General features: G+C 51.2%; 1 protein-coding gene across 1 annotated transcript in view; it reads right to left on the bottom strand.

The window, feature by feature from the left end:
- Window positions 1-26,158, bottom strand: part of PPARGC1B (PPARG coactivator 1 beta) — a 95,509-nt gene that overhangs the window by 16,836 nt on the left and 52,515 nt on the right. The window contains exons 2-6 of the mRNA XM_074960599.1: window positions 15,263-15,436; window positions 8,893-9,105; window positions 6,720-6,836; window positions 1,471-2,653; window positions 424-460 (exon numbers count right to left, since the gene is read on the bottom strand). Coding sequence (XP_074816700.1) covers window positions 424-460; window positions 1,471-2,653; window positions 6,720-6,836; window positions 8,893-9,105; window positions 15,263-15,436 — 1,724 coding nt within the window. The remainder of the gene's footprint in view (window positions 1-423; window positions 461-1,470; window positions 2,654-6,719; window positions 6,837-8,892; window positions 9,106-15,262; window positions 15,437-26,158) is intronic.

Here is a 26,158-nt window from a genome sequence, read left to right as displayed (position 1 = left end):
GACACTCCAGCAGAAATGTATCCCTCACAGCCAGAGCTCCAAGTCCTTATTTTCAGGGAAAGGAGTCAGAGAAGTGCCCCCGCTATCTTCTCTCCAGCATATGGCACTTCAGCAGAGAAATCCATAGGCATAACCTGCCCTGAATTTGAGGGCCTGGAGCTATGCTATCACTTGCATTTAGGATCCCAGTCCAAGACACTGTGCTTCAAACACAAGCCACAGCTAGTCAAATGTCTCCTCCCTGCTGCACCTCGTCTTCGTCTGATTGGTAAAAGTCCTGAAGTTTTGCCTGGCTGGCTGTTTTAACTTTGAAATTTAAAATGAGTGTCCATCCAGGCAAAACTACAGGCCACCTGGCAGTCATGCTGGCCCAGACTGCCACCGGGTTCGGTTTAAATTGCTGGTATTTTATTTTACACTTACGTTTGTGCCAAGGACAGCGTGAGACACGTGGGTGTTTCTGAAAGACACGGAGAGAAGCAGAATTACCGAACAGGCTGCATTCCCTTCAGACTGATTGATTGCATCACACCCAGAAAGAGAAGGCAGCGTGGGCTAGCAGATTAGGTGAGGGCTTGGACGCCAGGAGCTCTGAATTCTGGACCTAGTTTGGCCACGGCTTGCTGTGACTAGGCAAGTGACTTTGCCTCTCTGTGATTTGGTTTCCCCATCTACCAAACGGGATAATACCTGCCTGCGTTGTGAGGGTTAATCACATAACATTTGTACAGCGCTTTCAACATGCACATGCTAAGGTGCTGCTAATAATTAATAGTATTACAAGGGGCTCCAGGGGGAGCTCCGGCCCGCTCCTCAGCTGGAGGGGAAGTATTCTATAGGATGAGAAAATGGGGAGATCCTTCACGGGTGGTTTTGCAGTGATTCACTCAGTAGACAGTGTCTTTTGATGAACACATACTACTTGACGCTTATTTTGCCACAGATCTCAGCCATAGATCTCAACGTCCTTCACAAAGGAGGATCTGGGTCCTTACCCCATTTTAAAGATGGAGAAACTGAGGCACAGAGAGGGGAAACAGCTTGCCCAAGGGCACACTGATCCAATAGCAGAGCTGGTCTCTCAGCCCTCGCCCTGCCCACTGGACTATGCACCCCACAAGTTGCACAGAGAAAACCCAAAAGCACTGGAGAAGTTTGGTGTTTGCCCCACTGGCTCTGGGGTCTGCAGTGCACGGCCATTCACGGGCACATGCACAAATGCTTCCTACGTCAGCCAGGCAGCAGCACTGCTACAAGTAACTCACCGCCCAGCGAGCGCACAGGGTCTGACATGCAGGGCTAGCGCTTAGAACACCACAGACCAGCTCAGCCTGTGCTAAGCCCCTCATGCGCTGACGGCCTGGGAAGAACGGAGTCAGCAGGAGTACCTTTGAGCATTAGTTCTGGCAATGCCAGGTCAATGCTGGGGTTAATTCACTTCTAGGCCCCTGTACTCTCTCTCCTCCTTACCTGTTTCATGCAACGGGGTGCAGTGCTGGCTCTCATCCACCTCACATCCTTCCCCCTCAACTGGGCTCCCAAGCGGGGGGGTCCGGGTCTCTGGGTGGTTCTGACACCTGCTGTCCCCCTCGTCTGTACCGCCCACCTCCACCTCTGCCGCTGGCTCTTCTGCATTGAAGTTCTCCAGGGCTGGGCACAATGCGGGCTCCCGAGAGGCAAGAGCATCCTTCGCCCGGCTCTCTGCTGCCTCTCTGGGGACAGATGGCTCTGGGGGCGGCTCATCAAGAAATGACAGCCAGTGGCCGAGCTCAGGGTTGAGTCTCTTGGAGCGCCGGACAGCATAAATAGTGCTCTCCTGCTTCCGTACCACTTTCCCTGAGGTTTGCTGGGCTGGGAGAGCCACATGGTTCCCAATGGCATCCTCTGGGCTGCTGGTCTCTCTCTTGGCTTCGCACTCGGCCTTGGGGCTTTGCCTTAGCTCTGTTTTCTCCAGAGGCATTTTGGCTCTGGACTGATATCTCCCAGGAGAGCCCTCAGCCTCCTGAGCAGATGCTCCAGGAGACCTGGAGCCATGAGGCCTGACCAAGGAAGCATACACGGGTTTGGCCAATCTGTATGGCTTGCTCACGTCACACAGCAGGTCCCGGGCCAGTAGCTCCTTCAGGATGGAGAACTCAGGCCATGTGGCTCTAGGCTTCTTGCAGCCGGCTGTTGTTTGCAAGGTGCAGGCTGTCCGGCTCTCCTGGCTGCAAAGGGGAGGTATCTGCAAAGGGCAGTCTGGCTTTGCTCTCTTGTAGGGGCTGTTACAGGGCTGGTGCTTCACATCTGCAGGGTCTCTGAGAGGCAGCTTCCTCGGAGGAAGGCAATAGGTATGCATGTAGCGGATAAGCTTCACCACTGTGTGCATGGCCTTCTCGCTGGCCAATTGATCGCTGGTGCCATCCTTGGAGGAACGAGGCATTACCAGGTCCTCACTGGAGCTCAGTGAGTCTTCACTCGAGTCGCTGTCGTCTCCACTGTTTGCAGAGTGACTCAGAGGGGAGCGGCTGCTGCTGCCTTGGTGCTCGTCTGGCGGCCAGGTGGCTTTGGTCTGTGGGCAGCGTGCGGTGGAGGTGAGGTGCTTGTGCAGCTCTGTGCAGCTCCGACTTTGAGCCTGGAGAGAGCTCAACTTTCTGTCCCGGGGACCCTCCACCTTCAGAGACAGAAGAGAGATGCCCCAGTGAGAACAGACTTAGCCCCCGAGCCTTAAAATGTGGCTGTCTAACTAGTGCACCACAAGACTCCCCACCTACAGAAATACACTCTGTGGGAGCCACAAACCCACTAGGGACACGTGCCAGGTCCAGTTATTTCACTGAACAATGCTACGGGGGAAATAGACCCTGGGCCCATTTTCTCACCCAGCAGCGTAAGGAAGTGGGCCCTCTCTGGGGAGCAGGGCCTGTTTCTGAGCCCTCGGTGTGAGGAGCCGCTGTTTGCACTGCCTGCTTACATGGACAGAGCAGTTGCTTCACTGAACGTCTTTAGAACCAGGCTAGCACCGAGTGACAGCAGGACCTCCCTAATGGCACAGGCTGCCAGCCTCGGCTCTCAGCAAAGTCTCCACTGCAGAGGCTGCAGCGAGTTCCCATGTTTCCAGATTTAGACAGGATACAACATTTGTTAGGACATGCTGAACAATTGTAAATAATTAACCTGCGCTGTCCTTGTGATAATGAAAGGGCTGAGGATACTTGGCGCTCCGTGTATTATCCTTGCTCTAAATGCAGTCATTTGCAGTGGCTTCCCGTACCCTCTGCCCCACACACACCCAGGCATGCTCTACCATTAGGCAGGCTTCACAAGGTCACTTTTAAACCAGGGCTGAGTAATTTTTAGTGAGACCAGCTCTCCAGCCCCAGGCCCTTCCAAACATGGTAAGCGCACCGTTACTAAGGCAGGCTCAGTCATCCCTGCAAAGAACTGGCAAACAATGCAGTGTTTCAGGGGTTGTTTGTTAGCAGTGAAGAAAGGCGCATCTGGCATCAGTAGTCTACTGGGATCTGTCCTCAAGGTGGTTATGGAGATCTCTGCCCTAGGTATGTCTACTTCATCACAGCCAGCTGAGTGGGCCGAATCACATCTCATTATATCTCACTGGAGACACGTGAACGTTTCATAACAACGGTTCCTTCATCTGCTGCCTGGGCCCCTACTGCTGAGCTGAGACCATGGGTCGGGCAAGGCAGTGCACCAAGGAGCCTTTGCTCTTTGGGGAGAGTGGATGAAGGTTGCTTTCCTTCTTTGGAACAGACAGGGATGATGAACAGCTTTTGAGTGATGCCTCTGGGAGGATTATGAGAACTGGCTGCAAACGGATGAGGGAACGGACTTGGCTTAAGAGAGTATGTCTACACTACAGCTGAGAGGCGTGATTTCCAGCCCAGGCAGACAGACTTGCACTAGCTCCGTTCGAACTAGTGCACTAAAAATAGCAGCGTGGATGTTGCAGCACCAGTGGCAGGTTGGATTGGTTGCTTGAATCCAGGCCCACCCAATGGCCTGATTCTGAACTCGGGCACAGGCCACAATTTTTTACCATGCTAGCTCAAGCTGAGCTAGTGCAAGTCTGTCTGCCCATGCTGGGAATCACACCTCCCAGCTGCAGTGTAGACACACCCATAGTGCCTTGATCCCAATTCATCATGGTCACTGGTGCTAGCCTGCCCATCTTGTAAACCACAAGCTTTTCGTTAGCCAGAGAACTGGGGTGGCTTAATGTGACGGAATGCACCCCTGTATTCACACCCTGTACACTACATTGGTCAAACTGGACAGTCTCTACGTAAAAGAATAAATGGACACAAATCAGATGTCAAGAATTATAACATTCATAAACCAGTCAGAGAACACTTCAATCTCTCTGGTCACGCGATTACAGACATGAAAGTTGCGATATTACAACAGAAAAACTTCAAAACTAGCCTCCAGCGAGAGACTGCTGAATTGGAATTCATTTGCAAATTGGATACAATTAACTTAGGCTTGAATAGAGACTGGGAGTGGCTAAGTCATTATGCAAGGTAACCTATTTCCCCTTGTCCCCCCCCCCCGCCCCCAGACGTTCTTGTTAAACCCTGGATTTGTGCTGGAAATGGCCCACCTTGATTATCATACACATTGTAAGGAGAGTGATCACTTTAGATAAGCTATTACCAGCAGGAGAGTGGGGTAGGGGGAGAGAAAACCTTTTGTAGTGGTAAACACCCATTTTTTCATGGTTTGTGTGTATAAAAAGATCTTCTGTACTTTCCACAGTATGCATCCGATGAAGTGAGCTGTAGCTCACGAAAGCTCATGCTCAAATAAATTGGTTAGTCTCTAACTAACATGTGCCACAAGTACTCCTTTTCTTACTACTGTAATAGTCTTTGTACAAAATATGCCTTGTAAGATATCATTTGAAAACTAGTAACTTGCTGGTCAGTAATATCATGGTGAAATGTGTGTAGCAATTATATGCAAAGTTATGAGTTCCCCCTGAATGCTGACAGTGGCACATGTTCAAACTCACGTAGTCCTGATTAGGCAAAACTTGTCAAGCAGGCCTATCTTAAACAAAGGAATGTGTGCCTATCTCAATTTACATATAAAGTCTTGAGACAGCCAAGAGACCAGGCAAATCTGCAGTTTAGCACAGCCCCTCTCTGGTCTGAACTGCACCCTGGAATGTCATATCTAGTCAGACGCAGGGCAAACCTCAGCCTTCTAAGAGCACCTCTCTGAATGAGGGAGCTCCATCTTCATAGCCCTTCCATGCTTGACTTTGTTGTCAAGCTGCCCATCACTGACATGGTGGTCTCTCTGGTCTGAACAGACTGAGCATCCCGCTCCAAAATTTGTTTCATTCAAGCTGCCCAAGAGCCGGCAGATGGAACTGGCTTTTGGTTACAACTGACCTGGGCTGAGTTTGCACCAGCTACCTAGAGGAGAAAGGCACTGGGATACAGAGCCTCCTTCCTGCACCATTCAGGCTCTCTGCATCTCCCTCACCCTGCAGCAGGGCTAGCATGGCAGCTAAAGCCCTAAAGCACTCACTTGACTCCAGAGGGGTGACTAGCATCTCTTGTCACCGACTCAGTCCAACCAGCCCAACTGTGTCTGCCGTGGTGGTGTAGCTGTGTCAGCCCCAGGATATTAGACAGATATGGTGGGTGAGGTAATATCTTTTATTGGATCAACTTCTCTTGGTGAGAGAAACGAGCTTTCGAGCTACAGGGAGGAAGAGCTCTGTGTAGCTTGAAAGCTCGTCTCTCTCACCAACAGAAGTTAGACTGATAAAAGAGATTACCTCACGCACCTCGTCTCTCTGAGCCCCGGTAACACATTCACACGCTGTGGTTGCTCTTCTTGGGCCTCTGAGCAGAGTCAGTTCTCACCCTTCAGTTTATGTGGCAGAAAATAGTGCAGGTACGATGGAAACCTATTAGAGAGATCCGCTAGATAGGCAGGTTACATGGATTCCGTCAGACACAGGTGATCGCTGTAGCTGGGGTCCGTGACAACACCAGCTCTTTCTTTTTACAGCAGTCCTTCCCCCATTGCAGCTGATATGGAACAATGCACTGGCAGAAATTTTTCTACCTTTCCCAGGCAATCTAAGTCCACCTATCTAATGCACTACACAATTTCCATTATCCAAATGGAAAATCTTTGATGGTGGCTTGTGTTGAATTTCAGAGGATTAGCTTGAATGATTGGTTTGGGCTCTGCAATTTTGATTGCAGCTCTCCCCAGGATAAGTCAACTCAACCAAGAGCAAATTCTACTATAATTTATTGGGAAGGAGGGGGGGATTTTATAAATCAGAACTCCAAAGAACTGACCTCAGGGAAACTGTGAGAGGCTTTCACCCTCAGCCCTGCTGCAAACAAGCTGCCCCAAATGCACAGAAGGGGTAGTTAGGGTCTCTCCAGAACCTTTTCGGGGTTAGACAGACCACATTGAGACAGACTATTTCCCCATGCACAGCACTTTCCCTTCCCCTTCAGATCGTGACACTCTTAGACCAAGTGTGTTTTCCACCAGCTTCATCCCCAGGGCTCATTATCCCCCAGTAGCTTCACTCAGAGGTTATTTATCCCTCCATGGAACCATCATTTGGCTGGCTTGTTTTCTGAATGCCAGTCTTGAGATTGGGTAATGAGGAGATGGGCAGGCAGGGGCATCCCAGGCACTCCCTGCTGGGACGGGGCCATGGCAGCTGGGATGGGAAATACCTTTGTGCAGGGTCGCTGGGGTCTGGATTTTGGGGGCCCCTGGCGTCGTGCTCTCCCTTCTCTCTGAGCCTCACAGCTTGGAGGCACGTGGGATGGAGAAAGAAGCAACTTCTTCAGCTAAAAAAGAGAAGTGTTGAGAAAAAGAATGGGAATTCCAGCGCGAACAGCGATCGATCGCGTGCTAACCTCTACTGCACACATGTGAGGTGGGTTGAGTGATATCCAACCTCTGAAGCCAAGAGCCACAAACCATTGGTGTGCCTGCATCTGCTCTTGGCTCAGGCTGGGGATGCCAGCTGTAAGGATCATAGAACCAAGAAAGAAAGAATTTCACGCCTCTCTGCATGCAACTTGGCTGCAGGTAAAGAATGTTATAGCCTATGAAAGTGCTTTATGTCTTCAGAACACTTTCCAAGCATTGACACATTGCTGCTGATAACACCCCTGTAGCTATGCAAGACGGGGAAAGGCTGCCCAAAGAGGTGAATTTGCTTGCCCAAAACCACACTGCATTGTACACCATGCCACCTCCTATTATAGTCACTCAGACTGCCGGGGCATTTAAATAACCCACCAAAACAATTTTGTCCTTTTCAGGTGGTGATTTTAGTTCTATGTATGCATCTGATTTGGGCAGCTCACATGAGTCCTCATGCAAGGATTATTTGGCAGTAACGATCCAAAGGGGCTTGAATGAATCAATCAGCTTGCAAAGTGTTTTGAAGCTGTGTAAAAGCTCTGTGTACGTGTCAAGTATTTATTGGGGATCTCCTCCAAGGTGACCCTGATGTGAATTCCACTGTAATCCCATCAAGAGGGTCTGGTGACAACAGCTGAGCTGGAATTTCCTTAGGTCACACAGCATCATGGCATACTCATTTCGGATCACAGGGTTAGCATATTCTTCTGTTCAAAACATTTTTTAAAAAACATTCCCTGTTCCACACGCATAGCGCTAGTGCTGAAGCTTAGATCAATAGCAAGGCGACTGCTTAGGCTCTGTGGGAACGTACAGAAGTGCAATATCTAGGGTTTGGTCTTCAAAGATGGCCTGCAAATTTAGAGGCCCCCTTTAAGACCAGGCCCATGACAATGGTTATTGAAGTGGGAGGTTCACACAACAGCATTTCTGCTATCTTGGTTGGGTTCTGCAGTGAAATTGCAACAGGGGTTGCCCAGTGGCTTAACTGTGCACTTCCCATTTATAATAAGTATAAGTGCTCTCCCCCTGCAACGTATACATCCTATATATACACATACACATTGTGTGTGATATATACACCCCCACACACGCACTTTAGTGTGAAGTGGAAATGCACGCTTTCACCACTAGATGCCGCAATGCACTTTTATATAAACCATGCCTTTCCGTCATTACACAGCAGAGAGGTAGGGGGGTCCCCCCCATGGACTGACTGCTCTGGCTGGTGAGTGAGCTACAGACACAGCTCGGTTATATCAGACCAGCAGGGATGCTCTTATATATGGCCCAGCAAGCCTTGTACCACCTGGCGGCAATGCCAGGGCTCTCCTGCTCAAGCTGTGAGTGAAGCAGGGTTCCAAGGAGTGGAAGCATAAAGCACAGGATTCATGGAAAAGACTCGGAGGTGGGACTGGAACCCAGAAACCTCACAAAGCCACAGAGAGGCCTCCTTTAGGGCAGGCGTGTTCAGCCCACACCCTGAAAGGGAGGGAGAAATACCAGGCTATGGATGGAGGTTTGGGATCAGGGGAAATGGCTGGGTACTGCTCCCAGGTGCTCTACTGGGATGCAGTGGAATGATGGGGAGCTCTGGGATGGAGTGGAGGCAGGAATGAGCCACAATGAGATCCCGTTAGCCCAACCGTGGTGGGGTTCACATAAAGTGAGGCCCCAGTCCAAATCCCCCCTGGTTTGGGGAGCTGGAAAATGGATTATGCCCATCTGCTAACACCCACTGCCCTTTGCACACAGCAGCAATCAGCTTGTTCCCATGAGGATGGTGATGGAGGTGACGGTGATGGCACGGCACATGTATACGTATACAATACAGGTATATGCTTTGTATCGACGGTTAAGAGTTTTAAGCCTATAATGAAAAGATTCAGACCTTTGCTTCCTATCATACCCATGCAGCCGGCTTATCAGAGGCTCATCCAAATCCACCTTAAACAGTAGGAAGTGGGTTCTTACTAGAGACAGCTCATCAACCTCAGGGGCCAAAGGTGGCCCCCCCGGGGTGGGGGCGACTGGTTTGGGGGAAGGGGCTGGCGAGGCACAGGTGTGGTTGGGCACGTCCCTTTCTTCCATAGTGCGGAAGGCAGCCAGGCCCATGTCATCTTCCTGTATTTCATCCAGTGTTTCGGTGAGGGCTGCCAGCAGTGCTTCATTCTCACTGTCTATTATCTGAAAAGCAAGAGAGATTTGCACATAGCAGTGAGAGCCAGCAGACATTTCCATTACAGGCTACCTCGAGGGGGCGTAACTACAGCTCCCACAAGCTGCCCCACCGTATTATTTAAAGGGGTCTCATTCTTCCCGCGCTGATGCCAGATTTGCATCTGTCCTACTCCACTGACTTCAGCAAGACTGCTCCCAATTTACCCCAGGGTGCAAGCAGAATCAGGCCCAAGAGCGGCTGGAATCTGGTCCATTTTATGCCAATTTACGGTGCCCTTCCGATTCCCAGCAAGTTGCCACGGCTGGCCTCAGCAGCTCCAAGTGTAGGTGCCCTACAGTAGCCAGTTTGAGAGGCCCTGGCCTACTCAACCATCAGTGAACACTCACTTCCAAGTGAATTAGATTAGTGTTAGATTAATTTACTTGGGCTTGGTGCAAGGAAAGCTCACTCCTTGAACAGACTGATGCATTCTTTCTCGATTCACTGCACATCTCTGAACAGGCGTATTATTTCTCTACTGGGGGTGAGGGGATGTTGTTTAAGTTGCAAGAGCTTCGCTGTATCCTTCCGAATCAAACTTGCACAAGTGTCTTTACAAAAAAACCCACCGCCCAACTCAATCCCCCCTTTAAATCAGCAGCTGCTGAAGTGGATCCCCAGCAGCAGCTTCCTCTCCAACTAACTTCCACCCTTCCCGTTTTGGGTGTATTTTAGACACTCTGAAAACAGAGAAGGACACACAGTGATGTGTTCTTTCCTCAATTTGTGGGCAGCTGGCATGAAACTGTGACCACAATTTCCACCTGACTCGCTCTCTTGCTTCCGACCAGCACCGGAGCTCAGAGGGGTGGGGAGGAGGAGCACACAGCCAAATGCGGGAAGGGTATGTGGAGGGCTTAGGCTCAGGGCTGTGCAATGGAAGGGAGTCTGTGACCCCCTCCCCTCGGATCCGGGGGAGCGTAGGAATGGCACTTGCATGATGGCAGCATTGCTACTGCTGGCCTTTTTGGTAAGCGCTGTTTAATTCTTAAAGCCCCGATGAGTGGAATCAGAGTCTCTCAGCTTTTAATGAAAACTAAGGCAGTTTCTAGCCTTTGCGGTTGCAGAAAAAGGTTGAAAATGAGACTGGCATGAATGCTAAAGGCTCAGAAATCAGAAAGCAAGGAGAAAGAACCCAACATGTATTATTATTTTGTAAACTCAAGATTTTTAAGCCACTCTCATGCTTTTGGCTCCTGCCTCATGATTTCTGAATGCCTGGGGGTGGTAATACCGGGATTGACTTGAGGCTGTACTGTCACATGTCATGACACTGTGTCACACTGCATGCAGATATTTTGAAGAGAAAGATGCTGTCACTGGCTCTAGGGAAACGAAGAGGGCAAGCCTATTAAACTCTGACCTGATCTGCACAAGAGACCTGATAGGGCCGCAGACTTTTCCACCACAGCTCTGCTGAGACACCTTAGTCCTGACCTGCTATTCCAGACCTGAACTCCCACACTCCACTCCGCTGATGCACCTCAATCCCAACCTACAGCCTCGACCCCCAACTATTCCAGTCTGGACTCCCCACACAGCTCTGCTGATGCCCCTGCCCTGTTGTAACTACCATCATTTCAACCATATTGCCAAAGGCCAAAATTGGGGCAAAACCTTAGAATGCTGGACATAAGAAAAGGAATAAGTGCAGTGACCCGGATTTACTTCTTCAGGAGGATTCATTTCCATGGGATTATTTACTGTAGCATTCCTGATATAAATAACTGGCAGTAATAAGTAGGATAACTGCAGCTCTGCATGTAGCACAGGGATAAATCTGGGTCTACAATGAGGCCCAAATGTATGTTAGCACCTGCTAACGAGAATTAAAACACTCTTTTCTTCAACCCGCTAACCCTGTTAGAAGTTTCTACACCAAGACCCAGGGAAAAGGCATCAGGATGCTCCATTTTGGGCTGCTGTGCATAGAAGTTCAGTGGGATACATTTCACTGTGTCCTGCTCACTGCTAACGGGCCTGTCTCTTATATTTCTGTTCTGTTTATCTTTTCCCCAGGAAGTTCAGCGGAAAATATGCATCTCGTGATGAAGGTCTGTCAGCTGCACTGGAGCCTTTTCAAGCACAGCAGAAGCGCAGTTTAAAGGCCAGAATGTTAGCATTGTTCTGGTTCAGTTCAGAAATATTGGGGCTTTTTAAAAGTCTCCAAAAAATGTAACCAGTGCCAAGATCCACAACTGGCTGCTAACAGGCACCAGTGAGCTGGACTCCAATGTAGGCCCGTCGCTAAGTGGCAGAAGAAGAGTCAAGGCTTCTCTCTGTGTGCGACCATCACCTAGGGGAAAGGGGACACTTCCTTGCCAGTCCAGCGGGGATGGGGCATGTCAAGGCCACAGCTACAAGAGGAAGCTGTGGCCTTGACATGTATTCAGTATTCTTGCCAGCAAGTTAAAGAAGTATGGGCTGGATGAATGGACTATAAGGTGGATAGAAAGCTGGCTAGATTGTCGGGCTCAACGGGTAGTGATCAATGGCTCCATGTCTAGTTGGCAGCCGGTATCAAGTGGAGTGCCCCAAGGGTCGGTCCTGGGGCCGGTTTTGTTCAATATCTTCATAAATGATCTGGAGGATGGTGTGGATTGCACCCTCAGCAAGTTTGCAGATGACGCTAAACTGGGAGGAGAAGTAGATACGCTGGAGGGTAGGGATAGGATACAGAGGGACCTAGACAAATTGGAGGATTGGGCCAAAAGAAATCTGATGAGGTTCAACAAGGACAAGTGCAGAGTCCTGCACTTAGGACGGAAGAATCCAATGCACCGCTACAGACTAGGGACCGAATGGCTAGGCAGCAGTTCTGCGGAAAAGGACCTAGGGGTTACAGTGGACGAGAAGTTGGATATGAGTCAACAGTGTGCCCTTGTTGCCAAGAAGGCCAATGGCATTTTGGGATGTATAAGTAGGGACATTGCCAGCAGATCGAGGGACGTGATCATTCCCCTCTATTCGACATTGGTGAGGCCTCATCTGGAGTACTGTGTCCCGTTTTGGGCCCCACACTACAAGAAGGATGTGGAAAAATTGGAAAGAGTGCAGCGAAGGGCAACAAAAACGATTAGGGGACTGCAACACGAGTTATGAGGAGAGGCTGAGGGAACTGGGGATGTTTAGTCTGCGGAAGAGAAGAATGAGGGGGGATTTGATAGCTGCTTTCAACTACCTGAAAGGGGGTTCCAAAGAGGATGCCTCTAGACTGTTCTCAGTGGTAGCTGATGACAGAACAAGGAGTAATGGTCTCAAGTTGCAGTGGGGGAGGTTTAGGTTGGATATTAGGAAAAACTTTTTCACTAGGAGGGTGGTGAAACACTGGAATGCGTTACCTAGGGAGGTGGTGGAATCTCCTTCCTTAGAAGTTTTTAAGGTCAGGCTTGACAAAGCCCTGGCTGGGATGATTTAATTGGGGATTGGTCCTGCTTTGAGCAGGGGGTTGGACTAGATGACCTCCTGAGGTCCCTTCCAACCCTGATATTCTATGATTCTATGAAGGATGGTCCAGCAGTTAGAGCATTAGCCTAGGACTTGGAAGCCCCAAGTTTAATTCCCTGCTCAACCACAGACTCCCTGGGTGACCTTGGGCAAGTCCCTTAGTCTCTCTGTGCCTCAGTTCCCCCTCCCTACAATGGAGATAATAGCCCTGCCCTAAGTCTCAGGGGTTTGGGGAGGCGCTCAGATACTTTGGTAATGGGGACCATATAAGTACCTTAGCTATCTAGATAGACAGACAGGTATTTACAGAAGGGAGGGGACCTGCTGCCCATTTCTGCCTTTCCCCCCATTCTGTTAGCACTTGTAACCTACCATCATGTTCCTCCTAAAGTGCCTAGAGGTGCTGCCTGCGGTGGTGCCAGATGCTTCTGCGGGAGACACAGCCAGTGTGTCCAAAGAGCTCACAATCCCCCTCTAGCTACGTGGAGCCTACACACCAGATCCAACCAATGGGCCAGCTGGTCTCTTGTCCCACCTCCAGCAGTGGCAATCTCTGATGCTTCAGGAAAAAGTGCCCTTACTCCATGCAGTCCTGTGATTCCTTCCCACCTCTTGTGTCGATTACTAGACGCCCTGCCGAATGAGGTTTGAGTACCTTTTCTTAGCACGTCACTGCAAATGTCAGGGCTGATGACAAAAACAATCCATTCTTTTTTTTTTTAAATCCAGCAATTGACTCTATGGCTTTCTGTGACTCTCACATGCAAATTCCCTGCCTGTTAAAGGGGCCACCCCACTGACTTGTTTTAAAAGCACCAACTCTGTTTTTTCTATTGCAAACTAGTGTATATGCACTAGAGAGACCAGAAGCAGGACGCTGGACCAGCATGCCCCTTGCACTGGAAGATCAGATCCAGAGATGAATTTGTGTGTCTGTAAGAAGCACCTCAAATGTCAGTGAAGTCTGGATTTGGATCTGATTCTGGATCCAAACTTGGTGACTTGGGTCCAGCTCTACTTTGTAAGCAAGGTGTTTGTTTACAACCATCAGGCTGGTGCGCCTGGTAATCTACCCACCTAACCCCCGTTTATATACACACAGGCACAGACACACACAGGGACAATGATAAAGCTTAGCACTAATACTGCGTTGCCCAACAATAGACCTCAAAGCCTTCTGGATGGGGAACACCCTTCATCTTCCCCATGTTTCAGATGGAGAGACTGAGGCAGGGAAAAGCTGCTGGCCTAAGGTCACATAGGAAGCCAGTGGCACAGCTGGGCTGCACAACCACATCTCCTGACTCCCAGCCCCATGTCCCTCCCATCCACTGCCACGCTGCCTCCTGACTGCACAATAGTGGAGCGGAGTCTGGAGTGACAGTGCTGTGGGGAAGAGAGGGTGAACTAACATCCTGTGTGTGACCCATGAGTGGCCTGAGTGGGCCACTTCCTACTTGCTCATTAGACAATCCAGAGCGCCTCCCCCCAAATGCAGATCAGCTATGAGCATGATGCTCGCATGTCTGTTCAGAGCGCAATTCATTGAGAGGGAGTCTCTGCTATAAATAAACGTGTGCGCAGAATGCAGAGGTGATGCTGAAGCTGGAGAGTCAGATAAAAGGGAAGCTGTCTTCTGCATGCTGGAAATTAACATTCCTGTGCCACTCCGCTCCGTGCTGCTGCTGAGCCTCTTAGGAACCACAGCTGCCACCCACCCCAGCACAACCTGTCAGCCCTAAAATCAAACAGGACGCACCAGGCACTCCGCTGTAATTTCCTTTTAATAATACATCACAGGAGAGTTGGTTCAGCAGCCCTCTTCTATTCTTCCACCACCTCATTATAGCCTTACTCCGCTTGCCCCATTTAGAAACTGAGTGCCAATTAATGGAGCGCTAATCAGCTGGGGAAGAGAGACTAATAGCCCGGACCCCCTCCCCTCCTCATCCCGCCACCTGTCCTCTGCTTCCCCATGCTGATCTAGGAAAAGGAAGGAGATGAGGCGATGTTACCTGGGGAGAAGCCCACAGGAGGCCCCGTCCTGAACCTCAGCTGCCTTGGCTTCAATGGGCTGGATATGCAGCACTGGGCAGTGACTTTGTGCGTCCGTGTAGTGAGGTGTGTGCACATGGGCTGGGTGCCCTGTGCTGGCTCCCCGTGCTGCAGGGGAATGTGTGTTTGGGGGTGGGGAGGGTGGAGGGAGGGGTGTGCTGCAGTCCAGCACAGCCGCCTCCCTGCAGTTCAACACGGTTTGCATTGTTCTTGACTGGCAGGGGCTGGAGGGCAGTTCGGGGAGTGGGAAATCTGTTCTCGGTGACCGCGCTCCTCAGAGAGAACCTGCTCCAAAGCCCCCTGGAATAAATGGGGGGCTTTCCACTGACATCAGTGGGACCTGGATAGGGTCCATAGTGAATGGCCAGGACAGACTAACCCCAGATCGCTCAGTCTTTACTGCTCTTCTTTGGCTAGGCTAGGGGACAACACAGCATTCCCTGCCCCTTCCCAGAGGTGGCTTCCTCCTTTCAGTGGGCTGAAGGGACAACATCAATGCCCTCTACTTGTAGGTGGGGGGCAGGGGAGGAGAGGGAGACCAGGAGGAAAGATTCGCCCCAGAGTGAAAGCGCCGCTTGGTGGCCTCTGCCTTGGGCCAGGGAGCTGCATGGCACACGGTACCTGAAGGAGCTCGGAGTCGTCCGTGCTGTACTGGCTGGACTCGGTCTCTGAGTGCTCGGCACACCACTGCAGCTCGCTGAAGCAGCTGGCAGAGTCAAAGTCACTGGCGTCCAACGGGGACAGGTCAATCTCAGGGAAATCAGAGTAAAGGTGCTCCTCGCCAGACACCTCATACTGTGAAGAGACGAGAGGGGGTGAGCCCGGCCATCTTCTCCTCCACCTGCCAGCGCCAGAAAAGCCTGATACAGCAGCCAAAGCCCAGGGTCTCATAAAATGCCTGTCTGTTACATGCGGGTTGAGTTGCACCTGACTCAGGGTACCGAAACATTGCCCAACCACGGGCCTCATTGGCAACTTACAGGAGCCCAAAAACCAAACCACATCTGCTTAAAATGAGCAGATTTCAACAGACTTCAACTTGAATGTAGAGATGTGGCCTGCAGACTTCAGCTCCCAGCATGCACTGCTCCATCTCTAGTCAAGGGGCTGATATAAAGACAGAGCATTGCACACTGGGAGCTGTAGTATTGATGCGCTACCCCCAATATTAAAGTTGAGAGCAGCAGAGGGAAGCACTACTGAGTATTATGGGTCATATTTACCCCAGGAGCAGCTTACTGGCATATGGCCAAGTTTGGAACAATTACATGGCAGTGAGGTAGCACAGGGGATTCTCTTCATTGTGAACTTTGCCACTCAACTGGGAGTGCCCACATCATTTCAAGTTCACATCAGAAACTTTGGAAAGCTGCCCTACAAGGCTGCAATTCAAAAACTGCCACAAAACTGTGTTCCGTGTGTCAGAACACGGTATCCGTATCCGTGTGTCAGAAGCTCCAGCGCAGGTTCTGCCAGTGTCACAACAGGGTGCTTTTGCAAGGGAATACCTTGGTCTCCTCTAGCAAGCACAAGCTCAAAACCATACAGGCCAGATGCTGGCAAAGCAGCAGTCCGTGCTCTTCAGGGAAACTTAAGCCACTCCAGCCTTTGGTGACATCCTGCAGACAGCCAGGGCTAATCCCACTGCCCTGATAAGTCAGCAACTAGAGAGGAGAGCAAGAGGCTTACAGGGCACATAAGACAGCCCTGCTCTGGGCAAGACTTTTGAGTGGGTGGTTTCACAGCTAGACAAGCCAGCCCTTCCATCTCCCAAACCCATCTTCTGGCCCCTCTGCTCTTCCACATCCTCCCACCTGTCACGTGACTCAAACGCTGTAACCCCAGCCATCACTGTATCACCTCCAAATTATCCAACCTCCAGTGACAATCCTGTCGAGTCAGTTTCACATTCCCCCTGCGGCTGAATCACTGAGGAAGGCAACACAGATTCTTAATTCCCCATCTCTCTTTCCATTGTGTCCAACGCAGCACGCGCGTGCACACACACACACTCTCTCAAAAAACCTAGTGTAGAGAGGAATCAATTCCTGGCGCACCCAGGCCAATTTAAGCTCTAGGAACAGAGCTAAAAATATCCATGTAATCATGAAAAGCAGCTGAGACCTGCCCCGTTTCCACCTCCTTCCCGATGGCTGCCTTGCTGCAAAGCCACACGGCTCTCTGAGGGGCAGAACATACGACTGCGTTACACACCGGCACCACGGACGCAAAAATGGCCAAGGGCAAGGCCCCCATTGACATTATGCCAATGCCCTGCCAACCAGAGAGCATGGGTATGTGAAAGGTACTGGCTGTGGGGGCCAGGAATGAATGTGAAGGGGGGGATTTGTTTAAAGCAAAAAGTGATCCCCAGGCAAATGCTAATTTGAAAGTGTGTCAAACAGTTTGGGTGTCTCAGTCAATGTGCTCTAATTATTGAGTACAGAGAGGAGTCTCTTCATTCCTGACCCTCTTCTGTTCCAGCTGCAACACACACACACAGAGCCCCAGACAGGGTCCTATTCCCGCTGTGGTTGCAAAAAAGCCTGGCTGGCTAATACAGGGTTGGTTTGAAATCAGCACTTCGTTTGACAGCCCTGAAGGCTGAAGGCCTCATCTCTGCGCACAGAGCACGCATAGCCCCCTAGTGGAAAGCTGAGAGTCCCACACACACTGCCCATGCAAACAGGTCTCCCTCCTACACTGGGGTGAGTGTCTGTCAGACTCCATGGCCCATTCATACTCTGATCCTGCCTCTTCTAAAGTCGAGGGCCCAACTCCCACTGACTTCAACGGAGCAGGCTCTCAGTTCTTCCCTTCTGAGCTGAGGTCACCAACTCCTTTCATGTCACTCACCACAAGTCATTAACTGGTTCATAGTTTGTCTGCCTCTACTAATGGCCGGGGCAGGATTTGAATCTGGAGGCGAAAGGTGTGACACAATTCTTGCTGTTACTGGCCAATTCGTGGGTGTTTTCTGATGAATGGGGAAGCAAGTTTATTTATATAGTGACTGCATTTCAGATCAGACAAACATTTGAGCATCCGAGAGGCTGTGAAGAGAGAAAAAACATCCCAGGAGCTGCATTAAAGTGCCCTAAATAATCTTTTCAGGATTCAACAAGTGGAAGTAAAATCGACTTCACAAGAAGTTACAGGAATGGAATAGACAGTTTCACTCGTTTTTTTTTTGTTTTGTTTTTTTTAATTGGGATTATCTGGGATAACTGGTCTAGTTTCCTGAGACTCAGGGAATGGGACTGTGTGTCCTGTCCCTATTTTCCAGGCTGGTTTAGGACACTGTTCCACAAGGAGTGAACATTAAGCCCCCCAGCTTCCTTCTCTCTTTATCAACACCACCCTCGGGGAAGGCGAAAGAAAGGGCAACTTGTCTGGAGGGTGGTTGCAAGGCGAGGCAACCACGAGGAGCATTCTGAGTGGGTTTCATGTGTCTGGGAGCTGAGGCACCAGAGCCTTACAGAGAGACAGATCCTCACCGAGCACTATAACAAGGCTCTAAGTACTTTCAGACAGCTGCACTCATCCTGCTCAACACAGGGCAAAATTCCAACAAGCAGCACAGAACCTGGTTTCAAACAAGCAATGGCTCTGAAAGCATGTTCTCCATCGTCTTTCCCACTGGCAAGGCTGCATTACAATGTGTGTTTCTGTATGTAGGAAGCACGCTCATGTCAAAGGATCCCAGAAGTTTTTTACAGTTACAGGGCCAACATCTACTTGCCTTGCCACCCCAGTGGTGCCAATAAGTCTGATTCAAGCAAGTAAGGCAAACAGGATTGGGCCCATTGCTAGATCTCTGGAATGCACCATCGCATCAAGAGGGACAGCCAAGTGCCAGAAGCAAACTGCATAAGAGAATGGGAAGGAGAAATGCTGACAAGGACACCAGGGCAAACCCATGAAGGGCTGCAGGATCTTTCAAGTTTACCCAGGCCTGCTGGGGCTTTGACTTTTAACTCCTCACCCGGCTGACCTCCCATGCTGTAAATGGCCCGAATTCATTTAGGACGAAGAGTCAAGTCAAACCTGTGGGACCAGGGAATCGGAGGATTTCAAACCAGAAGCTTCGGATTTCCCCTAAGCCAACCCATTGTAGACATACAGGGATACAGTTTCCTGCCTTTATCCTCCCCTTTCTGCATCTGCTCTCGAATGGATATGGGTTAGCTCTGGGGCACTGGTGCCCTTTGGGCCTTCAGATTCCCTCATCGCCTGTTACAGTGTGGTCCTGATTTCCTTACGTGTTTCTTGTGTCTATCCCCAAAAATGTCTGTTTCCAGCAATTGCTCTGGCTCCCTCTGTCCCCCAATTCTTCCCATGGGAACAGAGGCAATGGTTTTTATTTTTAGAAACCCCCGTTTTAGATATATTTTCAATTAAAAAAGCAACAGTCTGATTCTCCTGTTCCCTTTGATATGCCACAAGGAAAAAGATCCTGGTGTTGAGATCACAAGGAGCAGCTGACACCTGCACTTGGGACATCTTTTGATCATCTCTACAGATGCGACACGTACCCATTCCTAACAGAGCGGTGTAAAAATAAACTCCTGCAACCTAATGCCTCCTTGGAATGCTGAGCTGCCCAGCTGGCACTCGAAGGGGGCAGGGGGAGAGAATGAAATCAGTGTCTTGGTACTGCCATGCTGCTGCTTGAGGGACTGGCCAGCTCAGGCTAATAGGAACCACAATAACTTCGTATCCAGCTCAGGTTGGTAGTGGCCAAAAGTCATCCCCATCTGACTGCTGGATGGAGGGACCCCATATGTGAAAAGTGGGGAGAGCCTTAGTTCAGTTCCTAGCAGACGGACAGCACAAACCACCACCACAGCTCGCGCCTTGGCTGGCAATCGCCACATGGAAACCAAGGACTGAATGAGCTCCCTGCTGTGACACCGTATTATCCAGGCCACACTTGAGGTGGGGTAGAAAGAAGATAGCGCTGCCAGTGTGGTATCAGCTCTGTCAAGGAAGAACTTGTCTCCAGGGGATTTATCAATCCCAGCACTTTTGCCCAGCACAAAGTTCACTTCAGCAATGAGGAAAGAATCCCATGTTGGCTGCCTGCCATGGAGAAATAGAATAAAGGCACTTGGCAGGAGGGCAGGTGATAGTATTTTCAATTCTTCCCCTCCCCCTATCCTAGTCAGGGGTAGGGGAATGGTAGGTAGGACTTGGCTATGCTGGGTCTACTGACCACGGAGACTGGATCTGGGCTGGTCCAGCTTTCCCTTTTCCCAGTCTGTGCCCTTCCTGCTGGCTTGGGGAGGAACAAACTTTGTTCTAATTTCACTCAGGAGTTTATAGGGAAAACAGCCCGTTGGTTCTTGGTGTGTGGCCAGCAAACACCCATGGAGAGAGATGTGAAAATTCTGAGCCATCTGTCACTCGAGACAACTGATTCGTGTGCACTGGAGCTCAGCAAAGTTCAGAGACTTGCCCAGGGGATTTGAGAATCAACCGATCACCACTCCAGATCCATGGGGAAAACTCACCTGACTTTGGGACTGGGAACCAATGCACAGTGGGATTCACTTCATTTTGGAAATTACTCCAGATTCTTACAACCCTCTGGGAATGGGGGTAACAGCCAGCAGGAGTGCTCACAATGCTGCCATTGTCAGCACTGTGTAGGTATCACGAGGGCAGTAACCACATGACCACAAAGGTGGAGAGGTGAAGGCAGAAGCAAAACTTCGAAGGTAACTCAGAAATATATACGTTGGTGTTTCCATTTCTCACCTAATAGAGGGGTTTTGAGGGGGGAGGGCTGGCTTTGTGCTTGTCAAATTCAAGATCATATAGGATGACCCTAGCCATGATTGACTGGCACGTGAGGATCAAGGCTACCGCAGAGCACCCAGCAGCCTGTCAAGAATACCAGACATGCAATTTTCGGTGGCTTACATGACAGTGACTTTAAGATGGCTTCCATGGCTTTCCTGAAATCATGAGTTTCCTGCACGCTCCTTTCAGGGAGAAAAGATCTCGGTTATTGACTAAAGTAGGACAGAGAAGCTGCCGACAGTCGGATACGCATTGCAAAGAGCTTTACTTCAACAGAGACTCTGGTTACCGGATGGACAGAGCACTGAAACTATTATTAATTTACTGTTAAGCACCAGGAGCAGGCTCCCTGCTGTGAGGAGCTTATAACTTAAATAGACGACGACACAGAATGCCCTGACAGACACAGAGGCAGCCTCTGTCCTAGGGCATTTTGTGTTTGTTTTTTTAATTCTTACCAGTGGGTAACAGCCCACGATGGCCCCCTCTATCTGCAGCAGAGAGCCAAGCTCTTCTTTTACCCCACCAGCCTGCTCCAGGGAACAGCTAATGCCACACACAGACAAACAATTCAAATAGTGGATTCACAAGGCAGGAAGTGTTTTCCCTTCTTTCAGAATTAAATGTGGACTTATACGTGGACTTGGGCTCCACAGACTGAGGTGGGCTCCGGGGAAGGATTTCAAAACCAGAGTTCTGCTGCACGAGTGCCCCTTATGTGCATGACCCAGAGAGCGTGCCCACGCCTCCTTTAAGGCTGTGACATATGAACTGCCCGGGGCTTAGCCGGTATTATCTTTAAAGAGAGATGAATGAAGAGAGGCTCATGCGTCCAAGGCCAGGACAGAGCCAGTTCTAGAACTAGAGAGGTAGACGTTTCTTTCCATTTCTCAGGGGAGCCAAATAAAGAGTGTGGGCTGGATGCCCAGCTGATGTAAACTGACACAGCTCCGCTGACGCCAAAGGAAGATCTGGCCCTCACTTTTAATTATTTGGGTAATATCTCTCTCTAGCCGGTGATTCCCTCTGACCCCTTCCCTCTCCACCCCCCACCCCCATGTGCACTCTGGTGCTGAACTGTCTAAGAAACTAGCTAGTGCCAACTATCCTATTGGCTTCCTAGAAGCAGGGCAGGAGGAGAAGCCAGTGGCGAGGTTAGTTCCCCGCCTGGCAGCACTCATCAGCACAGCCCGCCAGCAGCAATTTTGAATGTTGTTAAAGAGAAAAACAATATTTGACATAATTGCTGTGGGCTGTTACAACAGAGAGAACAGGGCTGAGAAATGCAGCCTGCGCTGCTCTGACAGGCCAAGTTACTTGATTGCTGAATTCTTTGGCTTGTGGCAGACATGCCCCTTTGATCAGGGCTATGCCCCAAGAAGTCCCTGATTCAGCAGAGCTTTGACCCAAACTCTACCCTGGTTACAACGGGAAGAGTAGGTCTCAGTTCTCTTCGCCATCCTGGTCACAGGGCTGGAACAGGACATTTATCTGGAAAGCCCGAAGTCTCTGAATGTTCTCCTTCTGGAGCTGTTTAACCCACGTGTTACCATGTGGGAGGCCTTTTCTCGAAAGCTAAGTGAAGTGTCTCCCTGAGACCAACTGCAATTCAAATATTGGATTAACAAGGGATTGGATTAACAATGTTTTCCCTTCTTTCAAAACTAAATGTGCACTTGGGCTCTTTAGATTAGGCAGCTCCACAAAGGCCTCCCTCTTATTTGGAGTGTGCTAGGCTTTGGGCCTATATCCAGGGGCTTTGAATGTGCTGGCTCCTTCAAACCAGGCTGGGATCAGTAAGAAAAACTGGGCCTGCAGCCTCCTTGCTACAGCTCAGGAGGGACCTCTATCAGAGACAGGAAGCCTAGCTCATTTCTACCCCATCAGCCAGCTCCAGGGAACAGATGATGGCACATGCTCAGAGGATATAAATTGGCCTTTGCCTGCAAGGCTTAGAGTTGAATGGAGGTGGAGGGGAAGCAGGGAGTCCAGCCATCTGGAAGCAAACCACCCATCCTGCAGCCTTCAAGACAAGCACTTTTTCATTTTACCGAAGGCAGACTGCAGAAGGCAAGCTTTAACCCAGCGCCTCTCCAAGACGGTATCTGCACGCAGGCCCCGGTCTGTAATCTGTGCACTTTCTTGGAAAGAAACACAATTCCCGTACTATTTCTACATGATCTCTGAAGAATTGTAACTCTGCTACCACGTGGGCAGCTAAAATAGTGCAGGCCAGCATTTCAGGAGCATCGAGCCAGCTGCTCTGCCTGCTGCTGGAACCCACTGGGCAATCAGTGTTCAATTTCTCCCCATGTTAATGCTTACCTGAGCTTTTAGCCTCTGAAAATGCTTACTACCAGGAAAAAAGCCTTGCCTCTCAGAGCGAGGTGTATAAAACAACCATGAGGACAGCTGAATCTATAGTGTATTATTATCTACACTGCATTGAGGGATCTAGCGGAACAAGGTGCATGTAAGTCTTGCCTACACCGGGATTTCCTGCTCCCATGTAGCTACCCCGTGTTGATATGCTGCACAAATCCCACTGCACTAGTGTGCAGTGGGTCTGTTAATCTCAATATCATTACAGTTACACTGGTGCAAATTTCCCTAGTCCAGGAAACCCCTAATTCTAGCACCTTAAATCACGGCAAAGTACTTTGCAGTACAGCTCAAAGTGCCCTGGGTAATCACATGCAAATTGCGCTCAGGTTTAGCGAGGCTGCAAAAGTTTAAGCTTCTAAGTCTGCCGCTGCTAAAATGCTGCTGGACTGACTGCAACAGCTTCTCAATAACTTAATCCAGTTTAAGCCTCGAAGGCCAGATTTACATTGTCATTTGCATAAATGTCCCCAGGATGCTTTGCAATAGGCTTGTCATTCAAACGCCGCTTTGCGGCTCTCTAGGCAAGAAAAAGGAAGAAAAGTGACCGTACCCCGGAGAGGCTGTAGGAAGCAATAACCCCAGCCAGAAACAAGCAGCCATCTACTCACAAAGAGCTGCAGCTTCTGCGGTGACTCATCCCACCCAGAGCCGTCCTCTCATGACTAAGTGCCTACTTGAAGCATTAAGAGAGAAATATACATTAGCACTCAGGAGAGAGCCCCAAATTAGCCAGTAGCGTTTTAGTTGGGTCACAAACTGACACAAGGTGACCAAATACACGGACCACGCAGGGCTCCTTCAGTGACGCACTCAGAGCCCAAGGGCTGGAAACAGCACCGGAAGGGTTGCACACGCGGGTGCAGGTTAATGTCTGTGTGTCTGAAAGGCAGGGGAGCTTTGGCCCCACTCTGGATTGTTTCTAAAAAGGACAGAAAATCCTTGTGCAGGGGTTTTGGCGAGAGCCGTCTGGGCTTACCAGGGAAATCCGTAATTACCGACAGTTTGAAATGCGGATTACGGACATCCAGGGAGACAGACACAGAGATTGTTTCACTCTGATGAACTTCTGACCCAGCTATCAGGATGAGCTCTCGTGTGATGCTTCCAGCCCACATATCTGACCCCAAGATGTGCTGAGTGCCCCACTGGCTGAGATGGGAGCCGCGGGGCCTCCATACCTTCCTAGGGCTGCTCTGCTGAATGGGTTTGCTTTCGAGAAGTAGATGTTTAGCCCTGGTGAAGGTGGGGAGGAACGGGGCGCGAAGTGACCAGAGTAAGTGTGTGGCTAGTACACTTGGGGATCTGACATGTGCATGCGGCTGCAGGGGTTTGTGCACACAAGGAGTGTGATGAGTCTGGAAACGGGGCCCTTCAATGGACACAGTGGGCCAATCTCAGCTCCGGAGTAAGTGTACCCAGTTCTCACTACAGTCAAAGTGAGCCCACGCTCAGACCAGCACTGAACTTGGCCTGATTAGTCTGTACCCCTCCTGAAGGGTTATATCTGAGGCCCACGTTCCCTGGGGCAGCAGGGACTGGGAGCTTCACAGAGCTAGCCAGCGTAGCCCGGCGCGGGGGAGCACCTTGTGTCACCCCTGAGTGGTCACCTCTTCCTGGGGCTCAGAGCAGCGTTCGCAGACTAATGTCAGAGCTGGGTCTGTCTCCTCCTCATCCACTGCAGTGAAGAGCCCAGGAGTGTTGGGGAAAAGCTAAGGGCAGCCAAAACAGCCATGCCATGTTAGAGCACAACCAAGAGGCACTGGAGAAGTCTGTGGCTTTTGCACATCTAGAATGTGCAAGGTGTCCCAAGCTGGGAATTGAATAGGCCCAGCCTCACTGAAGCTGCGTTATAAAAGAGAGGAGCTTGTACAGGGCCACAGCCATATAGACAGGAGAGAAACCTTACTGTCCTCCTTTCCCTCTGTCCAAGGCTTTCCCACCCTGATGACTTGCACATTTGCTAGGAGAGAAAGAGCTTGCAAAACCCTCCTAATCCGTTAGAGCAGGGGTTGGCAACGTATGGCACATGTGCCAAAGATGGCTCACAAACCCATTTTTAATGGCACGCTGCTGCCTGCCGGGTCCCAGCCGCCGGCCCCGCTCAGCCCACTGCCAAACCCAGGCCGGCAGCGGGCTGAACAGGGCCGGCGGCCGGACCCCGGCAGGCAGCAGCATGCCATTAAGAATCCTGCCTGTCGCCGCCCCCCCCCGCCCCCCCCAGCTACGGGGGCAGGGTGAAGAAGCTTGGTCCTGCTGGGCCGCTGCTACAGGGCAGGCAAGCTCCCCCTCCCCCGCCTCTTCCTCCAGCCTGCTGGGTTCCTGCCCCTCCTCCTCCTCCTCCTCCCCCCCCCCCCCCCCCCGATCAGCTGATGGCCCTTAAGACGGAGGAGGAGAAGCAAGGGAGGGGGAGAAGCGGAGCCGGCGGGGAGGAGGTGGAGAAGAGGTGGGGACGGGGTCTTGGGGAAGGGGGTGGAATCAGGGCATATCCCCTACAGCCCCCTGCCGTGAACCGCTCTGGACCGCGGGTTGGGAGCACCCCCACGACCCTAGCCCACCCCCCCAGCCCTCTGCCCTGACTCCTGACCTCACACACACCCAGCCCTCTGCCCTCACCCTTGCACCCCCCAGCCTCCTGCCCTGCCCCCCCATGACCCAGCCCTCTACCCTGATCCCTGCACCCCCCCGCCCCCAAGCCCCCCCGCCTTGACTCCTGCACCCCCCACACCCCATGCCCAGCCCCCTCACCCCATGTCCTGACTCTTGCACCCCCCACATTCTCACCCCCAACCTGAGCACCAAACAGGAGCTCCTGAACCCCCCCCCACATTCCCACCTGCACCCCTCGCACCAAATGGGAGCTGCCCTAGTAAGCACCCCACACCCAAACCTCCTGCCCCAACCCTGAGTCCCCTCCCTCCTTCTAGCTCCTGGCCAGACCCTTCCCCCCAAGCCCCAGCCTGCTCCTTCACCCCCAGCCCTGTGCTCAGTGCACTCCCACCCTCAGCTCAGTGCAGAGAGAGAGGAAGAGAATGGGCTAGAACCAGGGAGAAGGCAGGTACCCACTCTATGTGGGCAGGGCCAGGATCCCAGACCAGCAGTGGGCTGAGCAGGGCCGGCAGCCAGGACCCTGGCTGGCAGGAGCCAGCAGACTGAACCCCAGACCAGCAGCGGGCTGAGTGGCAGCGGGCTGAGCTGCTCAGCCCACTGCCAGTCTGGGGTCCTGGCCGCCGGCGCCGCTCAGCCCGCTGCCGGTCTGGGGTTCTGGCTGCCGGCTCCTTGCCAGCCGGGGTCCCGGCTGCAGGCCCCGCTCAGCCCACTGCTGGCCTA

This window comes from Natator depressus, chromosome 8 (genome assembly GCF_965152275.1).
Source record: "Natator depressus isolate rNatDep1 chromosome 8, rNatDep2.hap1, whole genome shotgun sequence".
In the NCBI taxonomy this organism is placed as follows: domain Eukaryota; kingdom Metazoa; phylum Chordata; order Testudines; family Cheloniidae; genus Natator; species Natator depressus.
This window is presented reverse-complemented; position numbering and strand designations above follow the sequence as displayed.